The sequence below is a fragment of the Parambassis ranga genome, chromosome 8, assembly GCF_900634625.1.
Source record: "Parambassis ranga chromosome 8, fParRan2.1, whole genome shotgun sequence".
In the NCBI taxonomy this organism is placed as follows: domain Eukaryota; kingdom Metazoa; phylum Chordata; class Actinopteri; family Ambassidae; genus Parambassis; species Parambassis ranga.
In genome coordinates, this window is record NC_041029.1 from 16228218 (window position 1) to 16246703 (window position 18486).

Sequence of the window (18486 nt, forward strand, 5' to 3'; positions counted from 1 at the left end):
ATGGACAAAGAGGTGACAGCATCCACCTGTCAATCACAACTTCCCCTCCCTTAATTATTCAAACGCCCCGACAGTCAGATTATCCAGACCAAAACAGGAGATTGACGGACTTTTGGAGGCAGCCTCTAGTGGTGACTTGATGAACTTTGCTTTTTTTAGCCTGCCTTCTACAAGCTAAAAGCTAACATTTTGTAGCTTATCCATCCATGTTTATGTCACTGTTGTGTGTCCTTGGGCAAGAGAGCTTTACCTACATAGCCTCCAGTGTACTCACTGGTGTATGGCGCTCTTTGCTGGGCTGCCTTTCCCCATTGTGGGACTAATAAAGGTTTCTTACTTAATTCTACGCCATTTTTAGTTTTAACATGCACTGTGTGTCTGTGTGCTTTGGTTTTATATTGGAAACTACTGGAAATTCCAGCTAGGTTATCATTCACATGACCTTTGTAAACAAGATTATTGTGCGCAGAGAATAAGCATTTCAGTGAGGAACCCACTGACAGACACAACATTCAGTGATTTATTTGGATGAAGTGAGACAAAAAACTTGTTTCCACTTGTTAATCTACAGCTGCGACAGACAGGCTGGTGGGCCTTTGGCAAAGTCATTGCGTAATGCCTTGTTGGGGATTAGGACTTTCACATAGTTTTTTATGTAACATATGGTCCAGGCTGCCCACGCAGCCGTGACCTCATCAGTGCCAGACGCAGCAGGAGATCTGCAATCGAGCATCCAAATTCAGCCCACGCTGGCAAAATCCAAGAGGAAATGGCAGCAGGGATGCTGTTGGCTCAAATGACTGACAAGAAGAGGGACAAACAAACAAGCAACTCAGTTTGGCTTCATACGTCCTACAGTGTCTGAACAGGTCTACGAACTGAAGTCTCTCACTAGTAAGATCTCATTGTGCGTATTCCTGACACTATAGTGCTTTTATCGAAGTCTGTCAGCCTACACAGCACATCAAAGACCCCGTTCACACTGGGGAAATCAATCCGGCTAGAGCGGGATTCAGGTTGTATCCGCATATATAATCTGGATATATCCGGATAGATCTCGATCCACTCCTCTCGGAGGTTGGATCTAGCCGGATTGGCTAAAATGTGGCTCAGGTCTGAACACAAATGCGGCTAGCCAATCAGGCTAGCGACGTCACGTACAAAAGCCGTATGTAAACAACCGTAAAACTACGACAGCTTTGCCCCGGGTTTATTTTCCACAGGGCTACAAAGGAATAAACTGCTTTTTGAACCGGAGGAGGACAACAAAGAAGACAGATCAAGCCGGATTGAGTGCGAACACGCGTATGTCAGTTTAATCCTGCTCTAGCTGGATTGACTTTCTCCAGTGTGAACGGGGCCTTAAGGTGCTGCTAATGAGCTATAGTAGCACAGTAATATGACCCAAATGGAGCCTGACTGAAGCCTCAAGTGGCCACACAAGGAACTGCAGTTTGTGACAAGTTGGGTTTGAGAATGTGTTTGTGTTCCTTTTTTTAAAAAGGTAGTTGCTAACAAGGCTAAATTAGGCTAAGAAGAGGTGAGTGTGCTGTGACATTATGGGACATTAAAGTAATTATGGTGACATTAAACATATCTGTACTTTTACCTAAAGGTCCTGCAGACTCTTCCATCACTGCTCGGCTTGTTTCTAAACAGATCTCAGTGCAGATATTAACCCTGCTGTGTCAGAGCGCATTGAGAGACACACAAACCTCGCCAGAAAAAAAATCAGCCTCAGTAAGCAGGCTGGTAGCCTAAAGGCTGTTAGATTAAATGGAGCTGTCAGGCTGGCGCTCTGGCTGGCAGTCAGAGAGGCAGATCGCCTCAGTGCTGATGGCAGTAGTTTGTTCTGCGGCTTGTTTGCCTGTGTAAAACCCAGACGAACAGACAATCGCCTCTCCTGCTTTGTTGTCTTTGTACTCATCTCTGCTCTGTCACAGCTTTGAATGCAGAGCCGGTGGACACATAGCAGGCAACAGAGGCTATTGATCTTCCTGTAAAAAAGGCGAGAGCAGGTGGAAGTGTGGCTGAGGGGGAGACACTCTTCATGATGCTGTCGCTGTAGGGCGGACTGATGAGGCTCGGCTAAGTGATGGTGCTTTCATATCCTCTTATGTAATGACTTTGTAATCCTGTTGAGTTCCGAGTGTAACAGCTGCTCAGTTTTGTTTGGAAAGAAGCTGCTGTTTTGTTCATCGTCCACAGGAATGAAGGTCAAATCCTCCTAATTAGCACGGCAGTGTTATCACAAAGACATGCTGACATTTCTCTGCTTCCAGTGAACAGCAGTTTGTTCAGAAGCCTCCTCCCTCTCAGGAGAAAACCTGATATGTTTCAGCTTGGTAAAGCTTTTCTTTTGAATCAGTTGATTTTTCAAGTCGCTCTGCCCTGAGGAAAAATCAACACATACCGAGACTGTATACACTAACCACACACACACACACACACACACACACAGGATGTGAACAGATGGGAGCAGAGAGGCTGTCCAGACCACGGCCTCCACTTTCATCACTGTACAGCTGCTGATCCTCACTGCACAGAGATGGAGCAGCATGCAGGGAACTTTGTCCTACAGCATTCACACATTTAGTCCAGCAGGCGTGGAGAGCAGGGGTTACTTCATCCAGGTGAAGAGGTTTCAGTCTGAGGGGACAAATCAGGTAAAGTATTGTGAGCTCCATCATGACTGCGGACTGTGAGAGATCAGTGTGTAACAGTGTGACCCTGTCCCAGCTGGTCCCTCAGTAGGAAACATAGTCCATCGCATTGATGCAGACCTCACTGATCTGGATTGATGTTTGGTCTCATCCATGGTTACAAACTTCCAGCTACTCTGGAGAGCGCCCTCTAGTGGATCACTACTGTGTACATGTTTGCACTTTGAACTAAGAAATGCATCTTTCACTGTTTTCCTGCAGCATCATCAGTAATGTGCAGCTGGATGATTTCCCAGTAAGTCACCATGGTGACCCCTTGTGGTGAGAACAGGCAGTGCAACAGAGACAATGCTTAAACTCTGCATGTTGTTTTGTGCTCAGAACCAGAATCAGAACCAGAATGCATGAAACAATAACAGGCCAGAAATACAGTTTGATGGCCACAGGAAGGAATGACCTGATGTGGCTCAGTGGTGCATCTTGTCAACAGAAATAATACATTTTATCCTCAAAAGTCCACATTTATCAAACTAATTATCAAAGTTTACTGTTGATTTATACACTTAATGGAATGAAATGAGTTTACCTGGTTGGTTGTGACATTGTTTAAACATCTGAAGCCAGTCAGAGGAATATTTTAGTCTGTTTCTAATCTCATTTAAAGGATCGTCACTCCCTTCATTCACTGAATCAGAGAGAGAACTTCGGTACAACTTAATCTGTAAGACGCTCATCGAGTCACACTAAGGTCAGCATTAAAACAACACACACGTTACTAGTTTAATTAGATTAGATTAGATTAGATTAAAGCCAAGGTGTCAGATGTTGTGCAGGATGTTTTTCTTGTGTTTACAGCAGAACAGATTTTGTATCTTAATGTGGAACCGCTGTGAACAAAGATGAAAATGTCTCATCCCATTCTTGTTTTCTACTCCTCATCTTTCAATCTTTGCTTCCTGCACTGATCTTTTATTACACACACACACACACACACACACAGGCTGACGTCACCAATTACAAGGCCAGACAGCAGCAGAAGCAGCAGCAGCGGGGCATTGTGGGTAATCCTGATGACCACAGTGTCTCATTCTGAATCAGAAGGCACCTCTCCTGCTGTTGGCCCAGCGGGGTGTCCCTAAACCCAACAACTACATCACACAAATGTGCTCCATAAGAGGATTGGTCCATTCATGACAGCCAAGATACACCAACACACACACACACGCACACAGGTCACAGAGCGACAGACACACACATGTGAATCCAGACATTGATTTTCCAAGCATGCACATTTGGGGAGAATGAATTATTCATCTGGAAAAGCTCTAAAACGATGATCATCATCATCATTGAACCGTAGCACCACAATATGGGCACATTAAAAGTGTCATGTCTACACAACTGTGTCATTTTATGGCACAAAATGACACATTAAAGGCTAAGGACATCAACACTACATGATGTAACACAGGACTTCTCTGTGACAGCCAAGAAAAAAACGGCAGAGAAGTTTGTTGCAGATGATAAGTTGTGTTTCCTCTTCTGTGATACGTTGATCTGATTAATTAAAGTTACCTTGTATTGGGCAGTGATTGACAGAGGGATCATCCAATCTAATGTTCCTTTAACAGCCACTGTTGCCTGGTCAGAACCTTCCAGATGGTTCCATGGAATCAGCCATCTGGCACATCAAGTTACAACCAAACAGGAAGTAAAGACAAAAGCAACAACCTGACGACAGTCATCCAAGAACACAGGGAGGCTGTGGGTCCGTTTTTATGTCCTTCAAATGATCATATATGACACATGTAATAAAAACGTTAAGTGCCCAGAATTGAACCCTGTGGAACTCCATATGAAGTTTGTATATGTGTTCCCGTTCTGTAGCTGTAATGATAAGCAGGTCATTGTAGAAAATTACCGAGTTGATTAAATGTCTTTTCATATATAGGTTGTGAAGTCGTCCTCTGCAGACTTCTTAGGTCAATTTAAACCACACTGAGAGCGCCTCGTAGCTTTAGCATCTTTATACAGCATCAGTATGATTAGTGGAGGCAACAATGAGATAAAACCCATCAGAAGAAGAAGAAATGACAGGAACCTTGTTGTTTTATTCATTAGCGAAAGCTGCAGAGGAGTCAACAAAGCGACGGAGAGAAGAACAAAAGCGGATGTTATCAGAAAATGCGCTTTGCACGGCGAGATGGAGAGCTGATTAAAGTCGAGGCGTTCTTCAAATGTGTGTGTGTGTGTGTGTGTTTGAGTATTAATGGTAATTGGGTGCAGCTTCAAAGGAGCACTGGCAGACAGTGTTCCTCAGAAAGTTGATGAAAAGATCAACCTACACACAAACATGCTTTCATGCACTTTGCACTAAGCCTATTACGACGTGTTCGACAGCAGTACACAGCAGCATCCAAAATGCAGTAAACAGCTGCGGCTTTGTGCTCAGACTGACCTCTTCCATGAGGACAGAAAGGAGTCTCTAAAAGACAACCTCACAGTTCAGACCGACCTGAAAGCAGACAGAGCTGCACAGGAAGGGAAAAACAGAATCTGTCTTTCTTATTGATCTGCTCTCACTGAGGTGACATTTCAGCAGCAGAGTTATGGGACAGACATGGTTGTTTGTCAGAACTTTCCTCTCTCTGCCATCCATCCCCGTGCTTGTAACGCAGCCGTGAATCTGTCTCAGTGTTTGTTATGTCATACATCATCCCCACACAGGGCTCCGGCATTAACATTCCACTCTTGTGTGCGTCTTATCCTCTCTTTAATGTCAGAAATAGACTCTATGTCTCACTTTTTTTTCTAATTTCTTTGCTGTGTGAGCAGAGGAAATGAGATCAGATAGCGGAGTGCCTTCAGAAAGCAATAATCTGGATATGAAAGATGTGATGAGGAAGACGACGACGCAGAGACGTCTGCACCTACCAGAGAAAGCCAGCAAGTCAGTTAAATACCAGTGGATGTTAATGAGGCTGATGATGTCATCCATGGTGCTAGCTATGTTAGCTGCATCAAGTCAAACATATTGCTATCTCAGCTAGCTACGGAAACAGTTTTTGGCTACTACTGCTGAGAAAATATGAATTCAAACGACCGCTTGGGTTCATCATAGCTGATAATTTATTAGCTTGCTCACCCTGAAATGTTATATTAAAATGGTTGCATTACGAAAAAGCATTTAGTAATTACATTAGCGCGATTAAAGACTTTTAATGGGCTGTGTGGGACAGTTTTGTGGCAATATCATGAATATTGTGAAGATTAAATCTTCTTTTTGTCCCTGGAAAGGTCAGACTAAGTGACTCCTGTTCTATTATTGAGTCCTGTCTAGACAGTTCGCCCTGCAGGCAGAAGGCCTTGTTCAGTCCATCAGTCTCCCACAGGTGCTGCTTACGCACTCTGGCACCCAGCTGAGTCTGAGGATTTGACGTCTGCAAACAAGCAGCAGATAAAGGAGCATGTTTGGGGACAAGGTGAGCAGGTGTGCTGAGCTCGGAGCAGGAAAAAGGACGCCGTCCATCATCCCGAGGAAACAGACAGACCGAAGTTTCTCAGACAACATGGAACCCATCACTCAGACGGTGGAGGCAGCAGAGGCTCATCTGCAGAGGCGTGGCTGGAGGTTCGCAGCCAGGCGGGGAGCCTCGTCGCAGTTTGTGGGGAGCACCATCATGATCTTATCCACGTATGCCGTGGCGACACTGACTATGAACTTTGGGAAAAATATGCAGGAGAGAAGACTGAGGCCTAACGGCAACTGATGGTGACGGCCCTATGGACCACCTGGACAGGAAACAAACTGAGAAGCTGCTCGTCTCTACAGATTGTTTGTTAAAGTAAGTCTCTCTAATGGAATCACCACAAATGAACTACAACGAATGGACATTTGCATGCGGTGGCACCATGTGATCACAAGGTGGAGACATGGGACTATTTGAGTGCTTTGGAGCAGCTACTGCAGACCTGCGAGCTCAACAGCAACATTACTGGACTTTTAAATTACAGACATGTTAACGCAGCGAGGATTCTGAATGTTTGTTTGTATTTGGATGTTTTATTGTCATAAAGTTGCCTTTAAGCTGTAAAAATAGGGATATTTCTCGAACATAAAGTCACTTTGCCTGAGTGTCAGCTGATGTATTGAAAAAACTGTCTTTGAGTTAATGGTGAAACATGTCCTGATGTTTTTGATGTTTCGCACGTATTTGGACAAAAAGGTCACGACCGAATCAACAAGACAAGTGAAAAAATAAAGATTTCAAAAGAGAGAAGCTGACGTGTGTCATCACTGAGCGATCCTGCAAACCTTTTTCACTCTGTGTGACATTTGAAATATGTCCTCTAAGCAAAGAAACATTAGGAAAGAAACACCAATCTGACATTAGATGTGGCATTTCTGTGCACTGAAAGGTCACTGAACCCGACCTTCTGTTGGGGGATTAGAGTCTGAGCTCTCCTTTATCATTCCATGTTTTAACTCCAGCTGAATGAGATTAAAATGCAGGATAATTTTCCAAATGATCAGGTAGCATTTAATGAGTTTAAGTAGTTTAGGAAGTATAGGATTATCTCAGATATCCTCTGTATTGGATTTCCTCACCGTGATGAAATAGAACCGGCCGTCTGTGTGCAGTCCAAACATTTGGTTTGTATCAGATGCCCCCCCCCATCAGGTGAGCTCAGGAGCCCCTTTATTAACACCTTAATTATCATTTAACACCTGGAAGCTTATAAAAGTAGATATTGTCAAAACTTAAGATACTTTTGCGTCATGACAAGCCTGGTTAGCTGCGAGAACCAGAACGTAAGCGCTTGGCGTTGTCGGGTTCTAGTGGTCGGAGGAGGCGACGTTATCAGAAGTAGACCAAGAGGGCACTTCTATGCTAAAACAACCCTTAGCTAGTTGCCTCACCTGTTAATACTGCCCTCCAGTGGTTGCTTGCAAAGAGCGTCAGCCATGTTCAATCAATTTCAATCAATCACTTCCTGTTTGTCAACATAATTGACCAGAATTTGAGACCATAATTTTATTTTAAATACTTTATAATCCCAGAAGGGATATTGTTAATAAATTGTCATACAATGACCAGCAAAGAGCACCACACCAGTAAGTGCACTGGAGTGTCTTGCCCAAGGACACACAACAATGACTAGGGAGGAGTTGGGATCGAACCACCAACCTTCCGGTTATTGGACAACCCTGCTCTACCACTGAGCCACTGCTGCCCAAATAATTAGCTCAGCATCACTTCTTCTTCTCATGTTGGACTGATAGAAAACCAGATGCTACCCTGACTCACTATACCATCAAGTGGTACAAAGAGGTATTACACAATGGTACAGGCTGGCTCTAGCTGATTAGCATGCTAATGCACGATACATCATTTAATCTGTTAAACAAAATGTGGATTTAATTTACTCGTATCTGTGACCTCTTAGTTCAGCTAGCTGAGCTATTAGCTCAGCTGTGACGGATGCTCCGCTGCTCGCCTCTTCTTCCTGCAGCTCATTGGTTAAAATGTTACAGAAATAGGTCAGTGGAACAAATCAAAGAAACTCTAAGTGGTGGAAATGAATGTCTCTGAGTTTAGTGAGCCGATAAGGATGGGTGACACTGCGTGCCTGCTGCGGGCCAGCTGGAGGCTCAAAGGTAGGCACTGACCCAACCCTGTCAAATGAGAACGACAACAAGGGGACAGAGGGAGCAGCGATGGCCTGCTTTGTCCTCCTGCTCCCTCTCTGTTCCCTGAATAGCTCTGACACAAAGGATATCATTATTCCTCCTCTAATTACCAGATGAAGCGATGTTTGTCTGCCTCTCGCTCCTGCGCTCTCACCCCCCAGAAATAAAGTGCTGTGTGGCGATGACCCTCAGCTGTTATGAAACAGTCTGGTGGACAACAAGGCTCAAGAGAGCCCTCATTTCCTCCTCCTCCTCCTTTTTCTTCTACATGTATCGGGGGTGATTCTCCACTTAATGTGCTCTCAGTCTGTGTGTTTATTTAATGAGTGGTCTGTCCGGTCCCTGCACGGGTTTTTGTTGCCAAAACCAATCATGTCTGCGGCATGTCACCAATTTCACAGTGTTGGTTTTAGGCGGTTGTATCTAGGCCACAAGACACCCTCCATCTGGCCAAAAGCCTTGGAAGGACACTCAGAGAGAGAGAGAGAGAGAGAGAGAGAGAAAACGATGCAGGGATTAGGTTGGCACACCAGGTCCAAGGGGAGGTGAGATTAAAAGCCAGCAGCAATAATACACACAGCAGGGATGGGTCCATATAACCTATTTCACATCATGACCTGTCTAAAACAAACCAAATGCAAGCTGACCTGAAGTTGTGTTTTGCAGCACGCAGCAGCTTCCTGGTGTTCTGTTCTGCAGAGATTCTCTGTCCTCAGCATATCATACAGTATTAAATCTCAGCTGTGACCCTGTCATCTGGAAAAAGCCCTGACCTCAGTGTGTGTGTGTGACTCAGCACCACCTGTGATTGGAAATGAAGGGCAGCATCTCTTCAGTTTTACGCGTCCATCTACGCATTACTTGGACGAGTGGAAGGAAAGCTGTCAACAAGGAGGATTTGGTAAACATCCTATTGGGAGATTAACAAGGAGTGTGTGTGTGTGTGTGTGTGTGTGTGTGTGTGCGTGCAAGAGAGAGAGAGAGAGAGAGAGAGGACTTCCAGCATGGGGTAGAGAGAGAGAGAGAGGCAGAGGGAGGGAGAGAGTTGTCTGGTGTGGGAGACTGAAATGTCCTTCATATAAACCGGTGACAAAGTGGCGAGCAGTACGTGGCCCCCGGGCAGCAGAGATCACACAGCAGCCAGCACGGAGAGACACAGAGCTGCAGAGACAGACAGCTAGAGAGAGACAGAGAGAGAAGGAGGAGGACAGCGGAGCACCGACCGAGCATCGCACACCGGCTGCATCCACACCAACACATCAGGAGGACCAGCTGAGCAGCATTTACAACCACACACAGGTATGAACACCACCTCATCTGACTGGCTGTATATCTGTATCAGTTTTCCATCATTTGTAATGAGTTGATGAGGAAAGTAGTCTTGTAATCTCTGCACTATGTCCTCTACTGAACCCACTGTCATGTTCTCTCCATGGACACATTCATTCACTGTTTAACATTGTTGTTGTTGTTGTTGTTGTTGAAACTTTATTGTGGTAAACAGATTTGCTTAATTCGTGTTATGCAGGCTACCCAGCCGCTTGTCAGATTAAAGACTACGCATGTCATCCATCTCAGCATGGTGCCTCAGTCCCACCTAATTAGGCTCACGCTAACTACTAGGTCACCACACGGAGCTAAACAGCCTGGACGCTCTTTGTTTACCACAGAGGTTCACTGCACGGCAGGTGGCAGCTAGTGCTGGCAACTTTTGGAAACCATAATAAAACCCATTCTAGATTAAAAAAAATCTGAGTTATGATGTTTTGATGATGTCATGGCACGACGTTAGTCACAGAAATATGTAAATTTGTTGGTAAACTGTATAAGAATATCCTATAACCTTCAGTCTAGCTCCACAGTTACATACAAACTGAGTGCTATGCTAATGCTAGCATCCGTCACCTAATCTAGCTGAGAGCCCTAAGCGCGTCTGTGCTTCAGAAAGAAAGTTGGCTAGCATGTGCCTGTTGTAAAATGTCAACAAAAAGTGTGCTGCTGGGACACGTAAATAACATATTTACACAGCTAACGTCCATATCCCGATATATTAAGCTGCTAGCCCTGATTACAAGGTCAGAATTTTACATTAATGAGTTAGCTACGAGCACAGCTAGCTGTCAAATCTCACAGAGCGTGTGTCTCCTTTGGCTAAAATGAGGTAATGCGCAGCTAGCAGCTATTTGTAGCTAGTATATACATTCGGTGTCAACACGGCCCGTGTCTCCCGTCACGCCTTGTTGTGTCTCTGCAGAGATGGGTGCCGCCTCTTCCCCTCAGCTGTTCATTTGCCTGTTCTTGACGACGGCACTGATTGGAGGAACGCACTCAGAGGGGGTGTGTCTTCAGGACGGCAAGCACAAGGCCACGCCCAGCCCAGAGCCACACCTGAGTCGGTGCGCTCTGTATGCTGACAGTGAGTGTGCTGCATGTTGATGTAAACTTCAGACTTATTGAAGCAGACGGCTGCATGACGTGTTTTCCTGCTGCTGACAGATAGCTGCTGCACAGAAGAGGACATCCAGGACATCTCCCATGTTCCCTCTGTGAGCAACAAGAATGAACCCTGGGACAAGTGTGGGCCTCTGAGCTCTGAGTGAGTCCCCCTTCATATATTAGTCCCAGTCGAAGCTTTGTCCACGGTGCATGCTGATTCTCTGTGTGTGTGTGTGTCCCCTCAGGTGTGAAGGCTTTCTGAAGCGCGTGTCGTGTTTTTACCGATGCTCCCCTGATGCCGCCCGCTGGCCTCATCCTCACAGACGCTCGTACATCCAGGCGGTGCCGCTCTGCCACAGCTTCTGCCGCGACTGGTGAGACTGATAAACACACAAATCTGTATCTGCCAAGGGAGCGATTACAATCATGTGTGCAACAGCAGCAGACTGTGCCCGAGATAAAAGAGTCTAATAAACAGCATAAAACTCCATGACACTGCTGGGACGGAGGTGGAGGACTTACCCTGTTACCAGGGCTGTTTTCTAGGTTTATGCTCACACACCTCTCTGAGTAGCAGCAGGAGTCATAAGAATGTCTCCAGAGAGAAGGAGCTGTGTGCTTTTATTCAGCTCTCTTCCTTCAGACTGCTATGAGCGTGTCAAAATGAAGCTTCTCCCTGGACGTCCCTGGACATGAGATGACATGGACATGAGAGTTGTGTCTAATTCTTGGCAACAGACCAGCTGCACATCACTCAGATGTTACCTTTACACACGTTCTATCTGAGCAGATGATCGATGCTTTGTCGTTTCTTGTGTCGTCTTCAGGTTCGATGCCTGCAGGATGGACATGACATGCGCTCGTAACTGGGCCAGAGACCCCAGGGGACAGAACTGCACCGGAAACTGTGTCCATTATCAGCAGGTACACTTCAGTGATTTCTGTTTCTTTCTTATCGTTTTATTTTTGGTGCAAAGACAGAGGAAGAACTGTGACAGCATGTCATTATATGAGGACTTAAAATTGTGCCTAATCATGGGGCCATGGCCTTAAAGTGACAGGCGAGTGACAGCATCACAGCGTGAGCTTCCTGCTTCCACGACTCCACGTCTGCCTCGGCTCCACCTCTTTGCCTGTATTTGGAGTTTGGAGCTCTACCATTGACAGTAAAAACTATGGACAGAGCTTCCGTGACGTCACCCGTTTGTTTCTGAAGAGCTGTTCTGAGGCTCGGTGGGAGGTTCCAGGACGTTGATGACTGCCGCCATGTTGGCAGCGTCACGTCCGCCAAAACTCCAAATACGGACAAAGAGGGGGAGCACAGGTGGGGTTTAGGGGGGCGGGCGATCGTGGAACCAGGAAACTCGCGCTGTGATACGTCAACTGTCTGTCACTCAAGCGGCAACGCCCATAATTATGCGTAATTTTAAGTCAGAATACAATTGAAACACGTGAGTTATAAAAAAATTAACCCCCTGTACAATCGACACTAGAAGAGAACCTATCATCTGAGACCAGAGTGGTTTTTTGTACCAGGCTGTAAACGTGTTCTTTTCTGCTGTGAAGTCGGCCATTTTAACATGGGAGTCTATGGGAAATTACTCGCTTTTGGAGCCAGCCCCCAGTGGTTGCGGCGTGAATTACAAGTTTTGACACCTCCGCATGGGCTTCAAGTCTGAGCCCCGAAGGCTGCCGCTTGAGCTCTACAGAGGCCCGTGTCTCTGTAGACATGTTTATTTCTGTTGGTACTCCTGCATTGGCTTCATGTCTGGTGAGCAGAGTCTCTGACTGACCTCCGAGTCTGTCATTAGAGCTGCAATGCTGTGTGAAGCACAGCGAAGGGTTAACAGTGCAGAGCGGCGCAGCAGGTTCAAAAGGTTCGGCCCTGCTTCGCTGGGCAGGGGCCAGCTGGGTGGTTTAAAAAGGTGGCGGAGGAGGGTGCTGGTGTGCAGCTGAGGCCGGCAGCTAACTCACACATTACCACACCGTGACGCTCCGTCCATGTATCAATCAATCCATCTGATACCGTGACCTTCTGTTCCTTCGCTCTGCTCCTCCCTCAGTCCTGGAGAGCTTTTCTGCTGGATTTTAGATGATTTGTAAAACATACAGAGCCTTGGATGTAACAAATAAAATGTTTCAATATATTAAAGTATCTTTTAAACACGGTGTTTTAGGCAGCGCCAGAGCACAAATAGATCAGTGTGCACACAAATCTGTCTCCTGCTTTTAGAGAGGCTGCCACGCTCTCTTTGTGTTTCCTCCTCAGGCGGCAGAGATGGCAGATCTCACTGCATCTGAGCCTCTCATAACTCAGTTTCACCTGCCGGATAGAATAAATATACACCGACAGGATTTGTAAATGCTGACGGGTAAATTTGCATAGAAACAAGCTAATACATTTTAAGCCCCCACAACCCCACCCCATCCCATCCACACACACACACAAACATCCTTTGCATGCAAACATCTCTTTCTCTTTTGTACTCTCTGGTAACAGCCAAGGCCTGATTTATCTCAGCATTAGACACTCCTGCGTTGGTGGTAATGAGACGCCATGTCTGTGCCGGACGCTGGCTCGACACTTATCTGTGTGGTTCAGACACAGTGACTTAAGAAGATCAAGAAAAATATGATGCTGTGATACCGAAAAGAAAAACTTAAAGGGACACTTTAAAGGTAGGGTAGGAGATTTTGAAAACTCAGTGAGAGTCAGCCAGATTTTGAAAGTAAACACACGCCCCTTTCTCTCGGAGCTCACCCCGAAGCCACGCCTCCCAATCACATGGACGCGCATCACCTGAAGACGAGCTGCGGTCTGTGACTTCGGCCATCATGCACGTACCTCTCTGGTGCGTTCAGAGCAGGAAGAGAGTGACAACCAGCCAATACTCCGCGCAGGGTCCACCCGGAGGATTGGCTGATGTTTTTAGTGTTTTATAGCTTCCACAGATGATTCATATTCTTCGCTTTAATGAGAAACTGCCGAACTAATCGGTTGCTATCGGATTGTAAAGAGAAGTTACACTAATTTAACAAAAAGTGCATCAGAATGAAATCTCCTACCCGACCTTTAAGTGGATATGTGGTTATCCAAGCAATGTTGGCTCTACGTTATCTTGCTTTGACAGGCTACATATACCAGGATGATCCATCACCTGCCTGCTGTTAGAGTCTGGTAGCATGAGCTAACCAGCAGTGACAGCTTTGACTCTGACCACCAAACTAAAAGTGATACCAGGCAGGTTTGATGTGAAACCTCCTGTGTTAGCATCAATGCTAACATTTATAGCGACCACCGTGTAAACAGGTGGAGCGGATTATTTTCGAAACACACAGTTGACTCACCATAACAACAAATCCGGCTCCCGGTGAGTTTGACCCTCTTACAGACCATCTGTCTCCAATCGGCTGTTTCAACTACCGTCCTCGCGGACGTGCCCTTTCACACAGTGTGGGGCTGCTGGGATGGTGCGGTCACTGCGGCTAACAGGACTGCTGCTAACTCACCTTTATGTGGGCCAAATGTGACCTCGCGAGACAAGATGATGTTTATGCATGTCGAGAATCCCATTGTTGTTATTTCCAGTTGAAGATTTGACTTCAGCATTAAACTATAATCTTCGTGCTGTTGTCTAAAACTAAAATTTTGACCTCCAGCTGAAAGATTTATTTGTTTGTGCTACAGAGGGAATGCTTTTGTCATTTATTTCTGTCTTTACACACCAGGTGTAATGTCACAGGGAAGGTCAGAATTGAAGGGGATGAGGATGGGGAGGACAGCACAGAGCCCCAGGAAGTGTCTGAATCTCACTTATTCGATCACACCATGTCGTCTAAAGCCACTTGTGCTCATTCTGAATTAGCTTTGGCAGTGAAGCCTGTCTGCCTGAGGAAGAACAAAAGTGTGTGTGTGTGTGTAGCCCTGTGTGCATTATGGGGTCGGTGCGATAAGACCTAAGTGTCAGACAGAGCAGTGTATATGTAGTCAGGAGAAATCGCCGTCATCCTCTTTGTCCTTTAGACGCTGTAAATATATTACAGCTTGTTTTTTTCTCGCTTCAGAGCGCCGTGTGTGACTCAGTCTTAATCCTCCAAACAGACAGGAGGATGAAAGGAAGCGAGGGGGGGTGCAGCAGAGAATATGTGCAAACAGTAAGCAGGAGAAGAAGAAGAAAGTGAGGAAGAAATGAGCTGTAGGTGACTTAATGAGGGGGAAGTGGGAGCTTAAACACCGCAGAGCAAAGCGTGAGTGTGTGTGTGACTGATTTTGCTAACTTTATGGGGACAAAGCATTCACAGCTAAACGGCTTAAATGTTGTGATTCTGCAGCAGTATGCAGTATCACTTTTAATCCGCCTCTTATTAAAGAGGGGCGCAATTTTTCATGCTCCAGACTCCATAAAGCTAATGTCAGCAGTAATTGGAGTCCCACTTTAAAGTAAAACTCCATAAAGAATGAGTATGGTCATAAACTTCCTGTCAGATAGCAGCACAAAAGGTGCAGGAAGTGACCTTTCTGATTAGTTTGGATCTGTCCGGCGACTCATCAGAGCCGTAAAAAGGCGGCAAAGACCCCTAGCAGCTTCTCAAGGTCGTACAGTGTGTGTGTGTGTGTGCAGACGAGGTGCAGCAGACAAAAGCTGGTCACCGGAGCAGCCGATGCCAGGTGCTGGCTGCCGCCTCCAACACCTGGCAGAGGTGGTTTGAGGGCAGAATCACTTATTTGAGGGAACGTTTCTGTTGCACTAAGAGGTGCAGGGCTGCATGAAGCGTGAGGAGAGAAACGCTGGCAGGGAGTTGGACCAGAAAAAATGTCCACCGAGGCCAAGGCAGTAAAAGGATGACAAAGTCTGCAAGATGGTGGCGTTTACTCCACACAAAACGACCTGGTTAGGGTGAGGAATAATGTTTTAGATTGTTTTTAAAGTTAACCCTGTAAAGATATTTCATAAGACAAACTTCTCCACTGTTTTTATTGTGGTGAATAGTTTTACCCTGACAACAAAGGAGATGCATTTCACTACACAACCACAAGATGGCGCATAGCTGTGTAAACACATTAACCATTTCAGAGTGTTTTGCCACCAACACAGTGGAGCGTAGGTTAGCTCGGTTAGCTTAGCTTTTATCACATGAGTGATGGACAGGTCCGATGCTTATTGGACTGTTTGTGTAATTACACTCCACTGCCAGAAGAGGGAGACAAACCTTGTGCACTGTATAAATATATTGTGTTTGTTACATACAATATAGAAAGAGTATGTTTGTGATGTGTCTCCAGATGTACCAGCATGGCAGAGACCTCTGTGAGAGCCTGTGGGGTGATGCCTTCATGACGGTGGAGGACGACCCAGAGGACGTGGGGGAGGCCGGAGAGATCGGATCGGACGGCAGCCGCCCCTGTGGCTGCCTGACCCTCAGCCCCTCCGACAAGGACGTGATCGCCGCCCTCAGGGCCCAGCAAGACGACCCGGAGGAGCTGGATACGACCAAGACAGGCTTGCCTCAGTACCGGGCCCCGTGCCAGACCAAGCTGCCTGTTCAGCCTAGGAGCGGCAGGAAGGGGAACCTGGTGCTGCGTAAACGCTGGGTGGAGGTGGAAGACGTGGAGGGCAGCGGGAGCGGGATGTAGGTGATGATAGACAGGGATGTATTTAGAGATAATTGTTTAGATCCTAATATATAAAATCTACCCTGTGAAACGGAGCTGTAACCGCCTCTAACCTCTCATCATCATCATCATCATCACATTTCAGATATAATCTTTTAATAATAGCATCTGGTGTAACACGTATCAATCATAGCAGAATATTTAATCCTTACCTCTGCAAGGGCTCTGACTTCAGTCATATGATTTGATCGCCCGCTTGGTTTGGCAACAGTCAGCATTATTGTGGTGATAAGAGCCTGACAGTATGAACACATGAATCGAAGGTGAAACCCTTAAAGAGACAGCTCACCAAAATCAAAGTGTGTATTCATGTCCTGTGCATCCATCCAGGTGGCACTCATGGTGCACAAAGCGCCAAAAAACCCAGTTTAAACCATTTTCTGTGCTGAACCACACACACAGTGTGCATGTGTATGTTAATAAAATTACTGAATAGATATATCCATAAAGAGACAAATTTTAAGCCTGAAAAATCTCAAATCTAAATCTAAAATACATACTGCAGGCCACAGGACAAATATGAATATTTGATTTTCAGGTGAAATGTCCCTTTAAGAGTTCCTTTCATGCACCTGCACCAGTGTGTCACCCACTCTCTTCATCTAGCTGACTTTAATTTGTGCGTTAGTCACTTGATACATGCAGACGTTGCCGTTGTGATACTGTGCAGTCCACTGGTCATGGCGGTATAGCAGAGAAGGTCACACAGAGTAATCCTAATAATAATAATAATAATAATGAATGTAACTTAGGTGTTTGTAGATGACTGAGACCTGGACCTGGTGTGTGGTGATCTGATCTGAGTGAACCCTCACACGGGATGTGAGGTGGCTCCTGTAGCTCCATCACCAGTGTTAATGTGGGTGTTTTCTTTTATAATTACGTCAATGTGAGGCACTGATAGATGTACATGTTTTATAAATAAAGAAACAAAGGGAAACTGATCCGTCTGATTCATGGTAAGAGCGTTACAATGATGTTTCTGTGCTTCTTTACAGTCTCAATAAAGACAACGTTAATAAAAGTCACTCTGAGCATCTATTTACAACCGTGCAGCCCACAATTCCCAATAAAACCCTATATTAATGTTGAAACCATATAAATAAATATGTAGAAACCCTCTGTGACAAGGCAGCGTGGCAGGACAGCGGCTGATTGGACATTTAAAGAAAGTGTATGAGGAGTGAGGAGCCCCAAGTGGCCATTCGAGGAACTACTTTTGACATTCCTCCTTAGATTATTGTATTTTTTTGATAAAATATTTGCTAATTGTAAATTTGAGGCATGCATCAAGTCTTAAATAACCTCGTCCTGGATTGACAGAAGCCCGGAGAAGTTTCGTCCTGAGCAGGGCTCCATACAGAGTCCCTCCTCACACCTCAAAGCTCTGGAAATAGACACAACGCACCTCAGACACGTTCTCCCTCTGTGTTCTTACTAACAAAGCCTTCTGACTGATTTCTGTTTGGTTCAGATCAAACCCAGCAACAACTCCTCACCACCCCGGGCCTGCTGGGAAACATTTGACTGCAGTGTCAGTGTCTCAAAACACCGCCCACCGACATGGAAGTAGGCGATGTCTTCTCACCCCACATCATGACAACTGTGTCACACAGCTGTCACTCAGACTCACTGTTCACTAACAATGGCTTTAAGGGACGTATCCAAATGTTCAGAGAAGCTGATTTCAATGCAGAGTCATTTCAAACATGCAGGGTGTGTGTGTGTGTGTGTGTGTGTGTGTGTCTTTTGGGGACCAGGAATGAAGGCCTGTTAACTGGGGACAGTTGGTGCATGTGGGGACAGAGCTGAAGTTTCAGATCAGCTGCTAAGATGAAGTTTGACTCATGGGTGTGTGTTCTCAGCACGGCGAAGCTGCACCTCAGCTTCTCCAGAAATGTAACCAGGACCACAGCAGCTGTGGTAGCATAGCGCTTCCACCCACACACTCTCAGCTGCTGAGTCAAATCTGTAACATTTGGAGACAATGAAAACCGACAATTTGTCGCATTGTATCTGCC

General features: G+C 45.8%; 1 protein-coding gene across 1 annotated transcript; it reads left to right on the forward strand.

The window, feature by feature from the left end:
- Nucleotides 1-9451: 9451 nt before the first annotated feature.
- rtbdn (retbindin) lies at nucleotides 9452-17394 on the forward strand. Its single transcript, XM_028412547.1, has 6 exons — nucleotides 9452-9654; nucleotides 10610-10771; nucleotides 10852-10951; nucleotides 11037-11165; nucleotides 11619-11715; nucleotides 16076-17394. Exons 2-6 carry the CDS (start codon nucleotides 10612-10614, stop codon nucleotides 16424-16426), a joined length of 837 nt encoding a protein of 278 aa, XP_028268348.1. The 5' UTR covers nucleotides 9452-9654; nucleotides 10610-10611; the 3' UTR covers nucleotides 16427-17394.
- The last annotated feature ends 1092 nt before the right edge of the window (nucleotides 17395-18486 follow it).